The sequence below is a fragment of the Nymphalis io genome, chromosome 12, assembly GCF_905147045.1.
Source record: "Nymphalis io chromosome 12, ilAglIoxx1.1, whole genome shotgun sequence".
Classification (NCBI taxonomy): Eukaryota; Metazoa; Arthropoda; class Insecta; order Lepidoptera; family Nymphalidae; genus Nymphalis; species Nymphalis io.
The window spans coordinates 855666-872929 of NC_065899.1; the positions used below are offsets into that span (position 1 = coordinate 855666).

Consider the following 17264-nt stretch of genomic DNA (forward strand, 5'->3'; position numbering starts at 1 on the left):
AACCAAATCATCAGCTCACTAAGTACTACACATTGCTTCGAAACTAAATAAATAGGTTAAGGGCAAGTTAATGACGCTATGAATTATAAATTAGCGAACAATATCGTAACATATTAACGCATCAACTACCCGCCAGCTTTAAGATACACTATTTCTGCACATCTCGTTTCTCTCATCTTATGTTCCCCATCGCGTCCTTAGCTAAGTTTTAGGGTTCCGTGAAATGTTTCAAAAAAACTATATTATTATTTTATTTATTACGTGATTCCAAATATTTGAAGTCTTAGATGTTTGCTTTTCTGATTATAACTCATTTATTAATTAATAGCCCCAAACCTTCTCCTCAAAATGAGGAGAGGAGGCCTTTAGCCCAGCAGTGGGACATTCACAGGCTGTTTCGGATCGGATTAATTAATAGACTGATATTTGAAAAAATATTTTTTCTTAACTTTTTAAATTTTCATTAAGCATCTTATTTTTTATGTCTTGAAACGGTTTTCATTACTACGTATACACTGCTAAGCTTTCTTTAACTTTATATATTTAAAACTTATGTTTTTAATGGTTCGGTACCTAAATATAAAACCGTTTATACGTTTGTAAAATAAACACAAAATACTTATACTAATTTATAATGAAAACTGTTGTTTTAAATAATTATAAGTTCCAATGTAAAACGTAATTTCAATTAAAAACCACTTAAGTAATGAACTTAATTGAATACAGCTGTAGGGCATAAAAAGTTATTTACACGGAACCCTTTACTCAATCAATAGATTAGAATTCTTATTAGGTTAAAGAACTCCATCTATTTTTCTATTTGCTCTCGGACCGGTTGTAAGAGAGCGTGTGAAAATCTCGCAAGATGGCCGCCCTGCTGGTTGTATGACAAACACCATATTTATTTTTTTATCTATAATTTTAAACTTTGATCACTTAAAGTGTTTTGAGCTTTTATTATTCTTATCTGTTTACCAGCTTCTGTGTTTCCTGCTACATACGACCTTAGTAACTCAATATAACCTAAAAGGTACTAAGGACACATGTACTTTACCCAAATAAACAACTTTGACACCGATATCATTGGTCACTGATATCAATTGACATGCGGTCGACATCTCGAATAATCGATGATCATTGGAGACTACTCGAGATACTAGATATTCTCTATGGATTCGAGAAAAGATGGCGTTTTCAATATCCGCGAAGTTGTAACATTATTAAAGTGGTTATAAGTAGTTAAGTGGAATAGTTTTGTATTATAAATAAAGGTAAATTGATCAAGAACTATTTATACTGCGTGATATACTAATATAGGAGGTATTACGCACTAAAAATAGTTCCTTAGCTTTAGCAGACGGGCTTGCACAAAGCTCTCCTACCAAGTACAATATAATATTCATATGATGAACGAGTATCAAAACTGCATTTTCCAGTATAACTCTCAACATTTTTAATCGCAACATTGTGAATGGAATGCATTCCATTTTTTCTGTAATAAAAGTTTAGAAATATAGTTAAATAAAAGAAAAACAAATGTTTTTAATCATTTATTACATCAAATGCATTGCATTGTGATATTTAAAACAATAAATAGATTGGTGTGATACGGTTATCTTGTATAATATAGATTTAACTAGCAGTTAATTCATTTATACATTAATTATTATTTTACATTTAATACATACATAAGCAGTCACATATTTTATATCAAATATAATAAAAAACAAGCTGAAAAATAATTTATTATTAAGCGCCATTTTTTATTATTCTGTAGGTACTTAAGATTCGTCTCCGTCTTACCTACATGTCTAAATAAGCGAAAAGGAGACGAAAATAGAGTATTATTTTAATATATTTTAAAAATTGCACAATCTCAATAATGTCAGTATGATTTGGTATTTTTAAAATAAATAAAAAAGTGACAGTTATTGTTGCCAACAATAAATGTCACTTTTTTAACGTAAAGATTAAGACTTGATTTGTTATAAAACACACGTTTTCATAATATGTGACGCTATGTATGTATTTACATAGACATTTTTATATAAACATTAAGTCCACCGTGGTATATATTATATGAAATAAATAAAAAAACTCCGTCTTATAAATTCCTTGGAATAATAACTTTTTATTAAGAAGTATTATTAAGCATAAAGGAATGAACGAGGTGTTTATTATCAAAACGAAATAAAAAATAAAAAATCTTGTCTTTGGCTAAATACTGGTAAAGATTTTTTTTTTAATAAAAGAGTAAAAAAAATTGTACTTCACAGGTGACAAAAGTAAGTAACTTTTATGGAATTATTGCATTTTTATCTGTACACGTACAGTAACATTACTTTATAACAAGATTATTGATTACATAAACTTGTAATTGTTTTTGCAAAAGTAAAAGAAAAAACAACAGAATATTAAGATCTTAATGGAAATTCAGTCCGAATACTGTCGCGCTGGCTGAATGAAAGATCAAAAGGTATATTACATATGAGCATGAATCTTTGCCAAATTTTGATTAAAAAATTATACTAAAACAGTAAAAAAACATTTAAAATTTAGTTTAAAATTAGAACGAATTCAATTGTTAAAACTGCGCGACAGTTTGACACAATGTACGATTAATATAAAATTAGAACAATTTTAAACTTCATTGCATAGATCAGAGAGTAAAGTTCAAATCACATGTGAAATTAACACGCCCGTTTAAAAATTTCAACCAATTGGATTACAAAAACGTACACTTTAATAATATAGCACCAATATTAGATATTAGCACATCGCGTGTACTTAGAAAACGATCGCCGCACATCAATCAACATTTTTACACCTAGCAACACATACCTATAATGCAAATTAATATGTCCATAAAAGGAAAAATGCATTTGTTTTTTTTTTTTATTATGTTAGACACGTCCGAATACAGATTATATTTATTAATATATTTTCGCACCCTATTTTTAATCACACATATCTAATTAGAATTATATAGTAATGATAATGAGAACAGATATGTTAGTTACGTTAACTAAATTATTTTATATGGTAACATTTTAACTACGAAATCGTCAAAAGATGAGAGAGCAATGTATATATTTTACGTAGCGTTTGTCTTAAAGTAAGAAAAATCTAAAAATCATTTACCATGCAATAATAATATTATTTCATAGGCCTAATTATCTAAACTTTCAACAGAATATTACTAAAATCAATTAACGTTAACACATGTTAAAATTTACGAAACTACAACTTAATTAACACAAGTGTTGCCACTACAATAATTATACAAACATACCTAATTTTATTTGGTCTCATTTTATTAACGGTCATTTTAACAGAAATTTAAACTATTATACATTATAATTATGAATCAGATTGTTATTATTTAATATTACAAAACATTTAATACTCTTAATATACTGAGCAGTAACATCAATTATCTGTCGTTATGAATATTATTTACCTGTAGATCTTTTTCGCGCGCTTTTCAACTCACCGCAACATTATTTCAAGACGTAAATTATTATAATAGCTGCCACGTTTAAACTTTGAATGTATTGCAGTTTTTCTCACATTTTGTTTTGATTCGAGAAGTTATAAAGGTGATTTTTTAAGGAGAGAACACTCTAAGACTCCTAAGCAGTGTAGCAAGTACATTCGCGAGACATTCAGCTCTTAATGCTAGTTGACCTTCCAGAGTAGAATTAGTATCTTGTCCATGATTCTGGTTGAGTTTAGCGTTGTGTTCGTGGATAATTTGGGCCATTTCAGCACCCGCTAAGTCCTTAAATGCGGCTGTGACGTCGTGGACCCGAAGCACCAGGTTCCTGGTTTGGAGAGGTGCAGATGTATGTCTCCCGAGAGCCTGAAGATTTAGTTTTATTTTAACAATATTATTTAATTAAATGAAAATTTGATGGTCGTGTCATATTTTTAGCAAAAGCAATTAACACAGTGAGGAACTTCCTCACTGTGTTTAAAAAATGTCTCACTCTGCGTGTGTGTGTGTGTGTGTAGTTTAGTGAAGGATTCTTTCTCTACCCATATCTTAAAAGAACGATGAATATAGCTCAATGATAAATAGCTCATGGACGTGCAAAATTATAAAAAAAATGTCAGGGAAAAATGATTGTCAGTCGATCGGTGATCGACATCAAGGAGCTACGGTATGAGCATCACCTGCGCGAGGTCAGCGAGGCGGCGGAGCGGCGCGAGGCAGTCCGCGAGCGCGGCGTGCGCGGCGCCGGCGGCTCCGAGCGCGCCCACCAGCCCGCGGGACGCGCCCACCAGCGACACGGCGCACGACGTCAGCTCGCTGCGGGCGCGCTGGATGTGGCGACGCAGTGGTTATTAGTTATAGTAGCGAACAGGTTAGAGAAAATAGAACTCTATTAATGCTTCAGGTCTAAAAGTCACGGGATAATACATAAATTTTAGCGTATGCATGTCTTTCCATCTATTTAGATCTCACGATTGTTGATGAGGATTTTATTATTATACTATTTCAAAAATAAATCTTTGTTTTAGAAAGTTATTGAAAATTGTACCTGAAATTTAACTTCATCGATATCCTCTCCTCCGCCGTGAGCGTGCTGATGCGAGCACTTCTGAGCCACCTGGTGCAGCCTCTGCAGCAGCCCGTCCACGGCGACCTCCGTCTTGCACAACAGGTTCTCTATCGACACGTGACCGTTGTTGCCCGCTTGAAACTCTGGAAACTTTACCGTGGGAGGTGAAGGCGGAGTAGGGATGTCGTCGACGACGTCCTCCTTGAACCGAACGTGGTTTTGAACCTTCCCCGTTGGACTCGCACTGTCCCTCCTTATCGCCTTCCTCTCGGACAGAGGAGGGCTGAACATTCTGTGATCGTGAACCGGAGCCCCGTTTAATAAATCTGGTCTGTTGCTAAAGCGCCTATTCATCTGAGGAGAACACAACGACAGGGTCGTGGACATCTCTTTATTCTTTAGAATGGTATTTTTCGTTTCTGAGTTGGATCGCACGTGGCGGCTCTGCAACGTCATGGAACTGTAATTTAGCGATGATCTCGTGCTTTGCGTTTCGTCGTCAGTCAGTCTGCTTTCGTTTTCGAGGTTCCTATACGTGTTGAGGTTTCTTTGGAAGTGCGGAGACCCGATACTAGCGAGCCGCTCGGTGGCGCGCACTGGCGACAGTTTCTGCGAATTTTTCATGCGTAAAACTTCGATACTCGGGACCGGAGGCAGTGGAGGCTTCTTGGGTGGTAGTAATAGAGGTGGAGGGGGCGCAAGAATTTTTGTTTCTGGTCTCGGTGGTAGCTGTGGAGGGTGGCGGGTTCCTTCATTTATTTCACACACGACCTTATAATTTAATTTTCTATTATTCAAAGTGCTAAAATGATTGTTTGTGATTTCGACAGAACTTAATTCGTTGTTAACGCATGTGAATGAATTCGATCTGGGTCGAGGAGCCGGAGTGGGGGGCGTTTTAGGTGGACGTTCGGGTGGTTTTTTGATTTCGTTACTTTTCCGTCTGGGAGGGGGTCGAATCTCGCAGACGTCGGGCATAGAATCGGAATTCTGTATATGACCTTCGATTTTTTCGGTTTCGTCATTGCTATCGTCGCTTTTATTTTTATCTTTACTACAACAAGAGAACATACCTTTTCTCTCGACAGTTGGGTATTCTATAACGTGTGCGTTTCCGTTTGCTTGTTTATCGTTTGATATGCTTTTTCTTTTGTTCTTAGGTGAATCAGACTTAGTTGAAGGTTTGGTTTTATCTTTTAATAGTAAGCTATTCCTGGCGTCACTTAATCCCTTTGCCGTGAACATGCTCCTGATTTCACTAACACTGAGAACTCCTCTTGTGACGTCACCATTAGCAGGTTTTACATCATTACATGAATTGTTATCGTTTTTCGTTTCACATAACTCAGTTTCATGAACATAACTAGCTTGATTTCTATCTAAGGTTGACGAGTTTGATCCCGGTGGAGGTGGAATAATATATGACATGATCTCTTCCGGAGTGAGTTCTATGGCTGGTGTTATTTTGACAGTAGGTGGTTGTATGGTGACGTTTGCAATGAACTCTTCTAGTTCATTACTTTTTGGCATATTATCTTGTTCTGTGTCGTTATCATCAGCAAAGGACGGTGGCACTACTGGTAAAATTTGAGGCACTTGCGTAGCACAGTCTAATTCATCAGGGGTTTGTGGTGGGGGTATCAATGTTAAATCTATAAGCTCAGGGTCATTGTCCACAATACTTTCCTGATAAAAAAATGGGAACTCAGCAGCGTTCTCTTCCCTGTTACTCTTTTCTCTTAACTGTTTCAAATACTCTTTTAGGTTTGAATCTTTTGTATCTAAAGTAGCATCAGGACTATGCAGTCCAAAGCTAGTTCTGACAGCTTTATTAGTAGTAGTTTTATTCTGATGTTTTCGGATAGGACTATTTGTTGGAGTGTATGAAGAATCATTATCACTTTCGGAATATGCAACGTCATTATTAAGAGCTAGTAAAGCGTCAGTGAGACCACAGTTATTAAGAATTGCACTGAGACCTTGAGATTGACGATTCGTTAAATCGTTACCGCTGTACTCTTTCTCTGTTTCAGCTACAGATAAACAATTCAGTCCTTGATTTATCGTTTCAGTTAAGAGTAACAAAGAATCGCTGTGTTTCAATATACCCGGAGCGTCGTCAGCGGCCGACATTCTGCTATTTATAGACTCAGTATCACTCTCTATATTATCAACGCACGTCTCTTTACCAACTAGTTCATCTCTTATTATACCATTATAGCCAATATCATTGTAAACATCACAATTTTCAGTCAGATACTGTTCAGAGTTCTCTACCAATTTTTGCATTTCTGCAACTCTACGTAATACTTCCTCGTTCTTTGCTTCGACGATACGAGGATTGCTTGCGTTTTCCAATAGTTCCATAGATAGGACGCTTTGTAAATCAAAGCCCATACCATCATCAAGATAGCAAGCGTCGTTGGGATCGAATAGTCTGAACTCTTCATTCTTCTTGCACTTATCGAAGTGGTAATCTTGACCGAGAACACCATGTTTCTGTCCATAGCCAACTACGGGACTGGAGCTGTTACTATGGTTCCTATTCGCTATGCTGGTGTTCATGTTCGTGTCTAAGCTGGACTTGGACTGATCTGGAGTGGAATGATAAGGCGGTGGCATACTGAATATTGCGAAGTGCTTTTTCGTGATGAGCAACGGATCGTCGTAGTACAAGTAGCTCCATTTCGCCGGCACAACGTTATGCTGTGATAAATACGGCGGTGCTGAAAATAAAAAATAATATAAGCAGGTAGTAATGATTTTTGTGTCCATTATATAAACATCTACCGAAAAGAATGATAGAATTAAATTGTATATACATACTAAACATCTTTACGAATTTATTTATCTTTTTCAGTAACTACTTGAAAAATATTACGCAAATCTTATTTCATCATATGTTAAAAGTAAAAGATGTTTATTACTATTCGTCACTAGATGGCGTTGATTAATTTTTTGATATTCCTGAATCACGCTGTCAAGTTTTTGTAATAGTATGTATACATAATGTCAAAATTAAATGATTGATCAAATTTATTAAAGTAGTGTGAAGATGAACTGTGAAATATAGTCCTTATTTCGTTCATCATTTGGTCCCTCCGATTTCTTTCAGGAGTAAGCACCATATAAAATTTTATTAGAATCTAACAAGTCGTTTAAGTGTGATTAAGTAACATACAAACATTTCTTAAGACAGAATAGAGTATATACTATTGAATGTAATGTATATGTAGTCTGTCTTAAATTTTTTCTATCAGGTTTATTTTTAAAATAATAAATATAAATGTAGTTCTAACAAAAACATAATTTGTCTCGTATTAAAAGTGTCCTCTTGTCGTGTATAATCAGGTATTAAGTAAATTATTATACATTAAGGAAAAGTCTCACTAAAAGTCATTAATATTTCATACCAATATCTTCAGTAATCGGTTCTCGGTCTAATTCGATTTCCAGCTCCCGTCCGGTCGCGAGACGATAGTATCTGAAATGAAAAGCGAAACAAGCTTAAAGTACGGTCTACTATTTGTTGTAATAACATAAGTGATAATTCAACACCGAGTGTTCCACAATATAATGAAGGAGACAATTAAAAACTTACTCAAAAGGAACAAGAATTATACAAATTATCATATATTATTATACCATTATAATATCTATCAAAAGTAACGCTTCAAAGCAAGGAAGGCCATTCGGCGCGGGAGACATTATATTTTTGTTTTAAGCGAGCCTTTTCCGATCGCGTCCTCATATACGAAAAACGTATCGCAAGGGTTTGGCCGGCGCTCACCCCGCCACGACGAGCGGCATCTCCGCGGCGTCGCGCTCGTCCATGAGCAGCGCCAGCACGCGCTCGCGCGTGAGCAGCACGCACACGTCCGCGCCGCGCACGCGCACGCGCACCACCTCCGACAGCGCCGCCACCGCCTGCGGCTGCGGGGCGACACACCGCGTTAGTATCGGTCCGCTGGCACCCTCCGCTATCGTCATGTCAACGTATGTAATTGTCTTTACGTAAACGAATCCATATATTATTTTTCTTGTATATTCTCGAAGTTCGTTAAATTTACTTATAGACTCAGCATTATCTCATAGTTAAAAAAATTACTTCTACTTCGCCTCGAGTTAATGCTACATATTGTACACTTACCACGGAATTGCTTCTGCCGATTATTTGGCTAAGTCCGAAGCGAGGCGACACCAGGAGAACCCGCTCGGGTCGGCTGCTGCTGAAGCACTTGGCGCCGTAGCTCGGCAGCCCGGCCACGATATCCAGGTAATGGAGCTTCGCCTGGAAATAAACAATATGCAAATTATTTTTTTATTTATTTAAAAACTTTTTGCCCACCACATTGAGAAGTAGGCATTCTCTACCAGTCACCCTTTAGGCTAAGCGGAAATCCGTGAAGGCGGTAATTAATAGTCGAAAATATACTTACATACAAATATAACAACAACAAAGAATATATGAATAACATATATGTTATTCATATATTTTATGATATATTAGGTTTATGCACCGCTTGGACTTGCAAGGAGCAGCGTGGTGGAATAAGCTCCAAACCTTCTCCTCAAAAAGAGGAGAGGAGGGCTTTAATTACAGGTTCAAGGGAAATAAAATGTCCTGTATTGACGGAACATCGACGGTGTAATGAGTGGTTTATATGTCTTATAGTGCCAGTATATATTAACCTAATCGTTAATGTTTAATTTATGTATACAAGGAACAAAAATGTTACGCAAAATCAAACATCTTTTACTCTATCGGGCCAGCATAAGCCTGTGGTCATATAAACGCCATCAGCCGTTTACAGCGCTCTCTTTAAAACCCCGATGCCAGCATATTGACGTAGGCGGCATTCAAACGCTCTAGGCTGCGGCTTTAATTATTTATTTAGTTATTATTACAAAATTCAAAAGACACACTTGAGCACTCTTTATCAACCATTTTGATCAGGACATCGTTCACTACTGTGATATTTATTGACCTCTGGCGCTGAAGGCTGACGTAGCATATAGCATTTACTAGTAGACCGCAGTTTAAGATGACGAAGATTAAAGGTCAAGGATTCATGTACATGAAACCTACTTGCAACTGAGTGAGATGTCGCTGGCTGCCAGTCATCTGGGCATTCAGTTTCAAGAAATGAGCTACAAGACGCCTTAGCTCCTTACGCTTCATGCTCTCCAGCAAACTGCTCGGCACGAACCTTTCCAGACCAAATTCTCTTCTGAAAATATAATTAGAGACTGATGTAGACGCTACATCGTTGTCTTCGTGGGAAAAAACTTATTTTTCTTTTTTCAAAGAACATCTTTGTAGTTTTTAGAAAGATCTCAATGTTAAATTGTGACAAGAGCTTTACGTGTTACCCTGGGGAAACACGTAAAGCTCTTGTTTGATCACTATATGTGGTATAAGAGTCAGGGAAATATAGAAATAGAAATATTTCAGAAACCTCAAGCTACTTACTCTACGGACTTTACGGTCAGTTTCGCAGGGGATAAGTTATGTGCCAAGGCGTGCTGATGGATATGTAGCGCCGCGAGCCTGAGTGCGACGTCCGGTTGCAGTTCCGGCGCGAAACGGTCCTGAGCCACGTCGTTACAGCATTGCAGGTAGAGGTAGTCGAGCGCAGCGAGATCCCGCTGGGCGAGTTCGGCTGCCGAAGACGGCATAAACACGACGCGGAATAGACAGCGCATTTTGTGCGAACCTGGACGTGCTGCGATCTAAAAAATAATAAGTTAGCCCTAGTTTGCAGGTAACGGGCAGAAACTTGGAACGGTGTAATAATAAATACGTATCGTAATATTTACAAAATTTAAATACATTTATTCATTACATTCAAAGCGATGTGAGAAATGACCACATACCAGCAACATTTGCACGTCTACTGAATTGCATAACTTCCAAATGAGGGATTTTTATTAACAATGAGATATTGATTAGAATGTGTTTAGTTCGAAACTTGATGGTAGAGCTTTATGCAAGCTCGTCTGGGTAGGTATCACCTACTCGTCACATTCTACTGCCAAACCGCAATACTGGGCGACACTCACCCAATGGCTAAGTTACGCTTAACTATAGGTACAATTAGTACAAGGAACATAAGATCTTAGTTACCACAGTAGATGGCGCGTGGCCAATGTGAGGGATGATTATTATTTCTTATGGTGCCGATGTCTATGGGTGATGTCTGACCGGTGATGGCACTTACCATCAAATGGCTCATTTGCTAGTCGGCCTTCCTATGTACTTAAATAAATCTTACCCTCGCTAAAGACTCCTTAGGATCCAGTAAGGTCAACTTATTCCTCCTTAAACTCTTTACATGTTCAACTACTAAACTAAAATGTTCTTCAGCGGTTATACACAGCTTGTCCTTTAAACTGGTGACCACATCCGCTACGGTGGTCGTCGTGTCGTATTTGAAGGATTTAGTTTGACCGTTCTCGAGGAAAACTTTGAGGACATTCGCCATTGGTGGTAGACAGAGATCGCCAAGTGAAAATGCTGATGGCTAGAATGAGAAACAAAAAAATATTGAATTATGGAAAACGGAATTACGGTATTTCATTATACAATTCTTATTTATCTGATCTGTCTGAATTCTTTTTTCCTTCTTGGATGTGTTGACAGACATATCTTCAAATAATAAGCAAACCTTTTATACTCAATTCTCTTCTGTCTTTTATATGTATATGTTTCATTTCTGGTATGTATAATGAAATGTTAAATAAATAATTTATATACTTAGATAAAAACAAACTGTAAGTAATCGAAATCAAAGTGGGTTACTAAAACTGTTTAAAGCCAAAATATTTACCAAATTACTTTATAAGATTAGGTGTTCATTGTGTAGTATTATTTATTTAAATTAAAATACGATATTTGTATCCGCCAAAACTTACAGGATACATGGGCGCCCCATTTAGTTGAACTGAATCCGCAAATCTGACCCTTGGAGGTCTAGCTCTTAATCTTGCTCGTTTGGCCGCTGACAAAAATGCTGATCTTCTCGCCAAGTTGCCACTCCTGGCTGGTTGACATACTCGCAACGTAACACGTTCGGTGCATGCTCGGACTGCGGATATAACATGCTCCCGAGCAGCCGTGCTGACGTCTTCTCCATTGACACCCAGGATCTGATCTCCAGGTTCAAGCTGTAATTTTCCCAAAATATAATTATTATTAGGAAAATTCTAATGATATTGTTAGTTACGGAAAAAGAGTAGGAAATAATTTTCAAAATAATTTTGTTATTAAAAATACTATGATATGTTATATGTTTGTACTATGATATTACTTATTATCTTATGGTAAATAAAAAAGTGGTCATCCTACAGATTTATTTTTTATTAGAATTTATTAAGTCTAGTCTTGTTCTTGACGAGCCGGTTGGCGTGGTCGGTAGATACTTGCCTATTCACGCCGAAGGTTGTGGGTTCGATTCCCACCCAGGACAGATATTTGTGTGCATGAACATGTCTGTTTGTCTTAATTCTGGGTGTAATTATCTATATAAGTATGTATTTACAAAAGAGAAGTAGTATATGTAGTATATCAATTGTCTGGTTTCCATAGCACAAGCTTTGTAAAGGCTTAATTTGGGATCAGATGGCCGTGTGTGAAAAATGTCCCAGGATATTATTATTATTATTTATTACACAAAAGATCCACAGATGTAAAATCGATAATAAACTGATAGTTTTTAAAATACTCTATACTTAAAGAATCGACTGCCTCGTTGGTCTAATGGCTTGATTAAGGCCGCAGACCCGGAGGTCCTGGGTTCAATTCCCAGTTCGGGCCGATAAAAAGTTATTGGGTTTTTCTATCAGAAAATTCTCAGTATTAGTCCGAAATCTGGAAGTTGGAAGTGTGTACACTCCCGTGCCTCGGAAAGCACAATAAAGCCGTTGGTCCTGCGCCTGAACTCTTTCCGGTCGTGTCGGATTGCCGTCCCATCGCATTATGAGCTGTTTTTGCGCACACACTTGTGCACTATAATATCTCCTGCGTAGTTGGCTAATCTCTCTTGAGATTGGCCGCTGTAGCCGAAATCGGTCTGGAGGACATTAGTATAATTAATTAAAGAAAACCAATAAATAAATATGGAGTACAATTATTTATATAATTGTACTAGTAACTAAGTATATAGTATACACGAATACACAGGAGAAAAGAGAATGGTGGCGGAGAGCGTCATGCCATTTGCCGTTCCAGCATAAAATCAAATTCAAAATTTTTTTATTCAAGTAGACTTTTACAAGTACTTATGTATCGTGAAGAGCCGGCATGAAACTCAGTAATTTCTCTTTGTTTTTTTTTTCATACGAGTCAGCATTATTCCCAAGGCGTGCTAATAGATGATTTTATTTTCATATCATAATATATTCTTAGTGCGTGTACTTTCAATATGGTTAGTGTCACAACTTTATAAGAACAACGAATGACTTGTTTTATTTACATAATTAAGTTTCTACCCCCGACATAAGGAAAAAATTGTCTCGCTCAACTTGTAACAACCTTAGGGATCGTCCACTAATCACGTGAGGCTCGAAAGAGGTGGAAGAGGTTCGGAAAAAAATCGGAAATATTATAAGAGGAGGGGGGGGGTTTAAGAAAATATCAAGTGTTATCAGATTATACCAGTATTTAAAGATAATATTCTAAAAATTTCAATTTACTTTGTACAAAAAAAATATACGTGATTTTCTGGTCTAAAATCTCACCACTTATCACCAGCGGGGGGGGGGGGGAAGGTGGTTAAAAAGCTGCTAAAAAATCACGTGATTAATGGACAACCCTTTAACTAACATTATGATAACTAATACTAATACTTCATAGTTACCTTTCCAACACTTGGTGAATTGTCGGTAACAAAGCGAACAAGGACTGGTTTCTCAGAGCCAGCAACGAAACCAAAGCCAAGTTCGGGATCCCTCTCCAGCACCACGTCCCGAGGGGCGGGCGGTGACTCGCACGAGATGCCCTCCGGCGCCACGTATGTCGTCGTCTTGTTGACATGACTGAATGATAATAGTATGTTTCATAATTAATCTTACATAAACAAACTGATACTATTTGAACAAGATATTATTTGAACAAGAGTCCTGTAATTAACATATTTCAAGACCTTGTGTCTTGAGCTTAATAATATTACTATAGACTTTTTAATAGATTAATTTATCTATGACATTCAATTATTTTCAACGATTACGAAATGTTCATGTAAATGTATACACTAAATTATTAGAAATATTTCAATTTCATTGTTTCGTTGGCATCACGGACAGTTTTGTATTATTATTTAAGCACCTGAAATTTAACACAGAATTTTTATATCATCAGTTTAGCGAATCGATCATAAATGTTTGTGAATGTAAATATATAATTCGTCTAATATGTCGGAGACGGTCATGGATATAGTCGCAAAATGAAGCGTGGCGCGAAACCGAAGTACTGGCAGCATCGTACTGTCCTCAAGTTTGAAAAAAGAAGAGAAAGATAGATTATGATCGACACTAAGAACGGATTGAGAATTTTTTTTTTTATAGAATAGGAAGCCGGACGAGCATATGGGCCACCTGATGCTAAGTGGTCACCAAACGCCCTTAGACATTGGCATTGTAAGAAATGTTAACCATCGCTTACATCACCAATGCGCCACCAACCTTGGGAACTAAGATGTTATGTCCCTTGTGCCTGTAATTACACTGGCTCACTCACCCTTCAAACTGGAACACAACGATACCAAGTACTGCTGTTTTGCGGTAGAATATTTGATGAGTGGGTGGTTAGTGATTTCTTACGTATTTCCATTTTGAATAATAGTGATTGTTGTGTTAAGACTGCTAGAAATATTTTGTGTTTGTGAAAGACAAAAATAATATCTGTGTGAATTCGTTACCACTCTATCGAACCGCTTTGTCTGACTCCCATGATAACGCTCACATGTCCGTCTCGGCCACCCAAGACGCGACATATAAATATATATAATAAGTAATATAATTGGACTCTGAGACGTCAGATTCTTTAGAAAAATAAAACGTAAATGGAATTTATTCGTTTTATGTGGTGTAGTCATGACAATGAATATTATTTATTTTTTCATGTAGATTTTGAGCTTAGAAAAGATAAAAGAAACCTGTTATTTTTCTTTTAATATTTGTGTAATGGTCCAAACAAAAGAAAAGTAATTTTCTCAAGTTTTTATAATCAGTCAACACAAACTTTCTCCTAACATTGCTTTATTCTACATTTAATAAATGTATATTTACTAAAATTTATGGTAACAATATAAATTAATATTATCGTAATTATTGTATGCGTTGTATTCCAATTATTAATTCATGTTATAGATATGTAGTATTGACTTATTTCTACTCATATCATCGATAAAAAAATTGAACCGATCAATGTCCTACGTGTCTTCTCTTAAACATTGGCAGAATATTTTGGGCTTAACTGGTGTGAATACAAATCAGAAAATACCAATTTATTTTATTAAATCACTTTTAAATTATTAGACATAAATGTTTGCTGCATTAAAATTTTAAATAATGTAGTAAAAGCCTTACTTGATATAATAACTCTTTCCGCGGCTATCCAGCGCTTGTTCCCAGCCATATGGTAAGTCCTCGTCCTGTGGGCTGTCTCCCTCCTTCACTGGCCAGCTCTCCACTGGCGGCAACCAGCTAGCTGTTCTTGTGATGTGGCTGTAAAGTTACGAAATTATGAATACATTTAATTGCAAATCTAAAATTGACATTTATTTTTTAGCGAATTTATTATTAAGAAAAGTTGTTGAGAACTTTATCATTTGAAAGATACTGTGCCAAGAAATTTGATAGATTTGCACAAAAAACTTGAATGTTCTTTGGCAAAAGTAATGTATGATTTTCAACTACACATGACACTTAGTAGTTATAATATCAAATGATTTTTGTATTTCCGTATGACATTTGAAGTCAAATAAGTTACTAAAATGAAGCTAAGATTGCATCAAAGCCTATTTTGATAGGTACTTCTCATCAGTTATTCAGGTTTGAAGGGTGAGTAAGCCAGTGTAATTACAAGCACAAGGAAATAACAACTTTGATTTCATTGGCTCCGCATTGCAAAATATATCGAGTATCAGCTGCAGTCCAATTAAAATTTCCAATTCCAACATCAGTAATATTAAACGTTGAAGTAAATTATAATTTATCAAATGAATATATCAACAACAATCATATATATATTTATGGACTATTTATAATATAGAAAACTAAATATTTTTATAATATTGCAAGCAAACATTGAGTGGAAAGTACGGATTAATAAAACTTTTCATGGTCTATAATAACGTGGGTATATCGTGGATACTTTTTACCTCAAGGATAAATAAAAAAAAATCTAAAGTATTTAACATCATACAGTTGTATATGTGCCTCCTCTCCTGCCACGCTGAAAGTTTTTTTTTATAGAATAGGAAGGCGGATGAGCGTATGGGCCACCTGATGGTAAGTAGTCACCAAAGCCCATAGACATTGGCATTGTAAGAAATGTTAACCATCGCTTACATCACCAATGGGCCACCAACCTTGGGAACTAAGATATTATGTCCCTTGTGCCTGTAATTACATTGGCTCACTCACCCTTCAAACCGGGTACTGCTATTTTGCGGTAGAATATCTGATGAGTGGGTGGTACCTACCCAGAAGAGCTTGCACAAAGCTCTACCACCAGTAAATTTAGTTTGAATTTAATAATATACATTATTATTAAATTTTAGGTTAATTTATTTGGATTATACAGTATTAGTACTGTACTGTGATACTTTTAAATAAAACAATCGAATTTGTAATACGCCATCTAGTGACTAAAAGAAAAAAAAAATATATCGATACAATGTGACTTCATATTGAAAAATAATATTTGTCGGTAAAATAATTGAACAGTGAAACGCGGGATTTAAAATAATTATTTTAACGTTAAAATCGGGTTATCTCATCAATTGTTTTCATTTTACAAACAAAGTGTAATGAACTACTGAATATTAATAATTTATGTACGTACGTGATAAATTAATTAATTATTATATCAGAATTGTATTTTAAGTAATAAGTTACCGGCATTGTTTGCATAAGTTTAATATAAAATCCAATATCGACTTTAATAAACTTTTGCACTGAGATGCCCCGTTACCACGTTCAAAAACAATTCGAAATACGAGGTGTCATTCAAAATTATTATTGTTATTATTTACAGATCACAAGATAACAGGCATGTTTCTGTTTCAATAAAAAAATGTAAGCGACAATCATACCATTGTACTACCTATAAGCAAAACGAATTGTTTCTCGAAACATGTGTTAACATACATTAAATAACAGCTGCATAGAAAACGTTCATCTTAATATACGCGTGATGATAACGTTACATATTACACGTAGAAACGTTATCAAATTCTACCTTGAAGTTTAGCTAATGTCACGCCAAAAGTTACGTAACAATCTTAAATCTTAAGAATATGTATGTTGGTATGTTACATATGTTTATTAAGTTTCTAAGTAATAAGTAAATTTTAATAATAAGTTGATTGCACAGTACGCCCAATTAAAGTTCCTGCCTAAAAACAAAATTAATAGAGGTTACCTGGAAGAGGTTACTGTAAATTATAAGGCCGTTTTGCAAACTGTTCTTTTATG

At 35.9% G+C, this 17264-nt stretch overlaps 1 protein-coding gene across 1 annotated transcript in view; it reads right to left on the reverse strand.

Annotated features, from left to right (window-relative positions):
- Positions 1-1573: 1573 nt before the first annotated feature.
- The window catches only part of LOC126772154 (uncharacterized), a 181258-nt gene continuing 165567 nt past the window's right edge, over positions 1574-17264 (reverse strand). The window contains exons 3-14 of the mRNA XM_050492340.1: positions 15153-15290; positions 13424-13601; positions 11481-11732; positions 10841-11089; positions 10039-10298; positions 9655-9796; positions 8716-8856; positions 8356-8498; positions 7979-8049; positions 4545-7291; positions 4177-4323; positions 1574-3862 (exon numbers count right to left, since the gene is read on the reverse strand). Of these exons, the coding sequence (XP_050348297.1) occupies positions 3608-3862; positions 4177-4323; positions 4545-7291; positions 7979-8049; positions 8356-8498; positions 8716-8856; positions 9655-9796; positions 10039-10298; positions 10841-11089; positions 11481-11732; positions 13424-13601; positions 15153-15290 (4723 nt within the window). The 3' untranslated portion in view covers positions 1574-3607. The remainder of the gene's footprint in view (positions 3863-4176; positions 4324-4544; positions 7292-7978; positions 8050-8355; positions 8499-8715; positions 8857-9654; positions 9797-10038; positions 10299-10840; positions 11090-11480; positions 11733-13423; positions 13602-15152; positions 15291-17264) is intronic.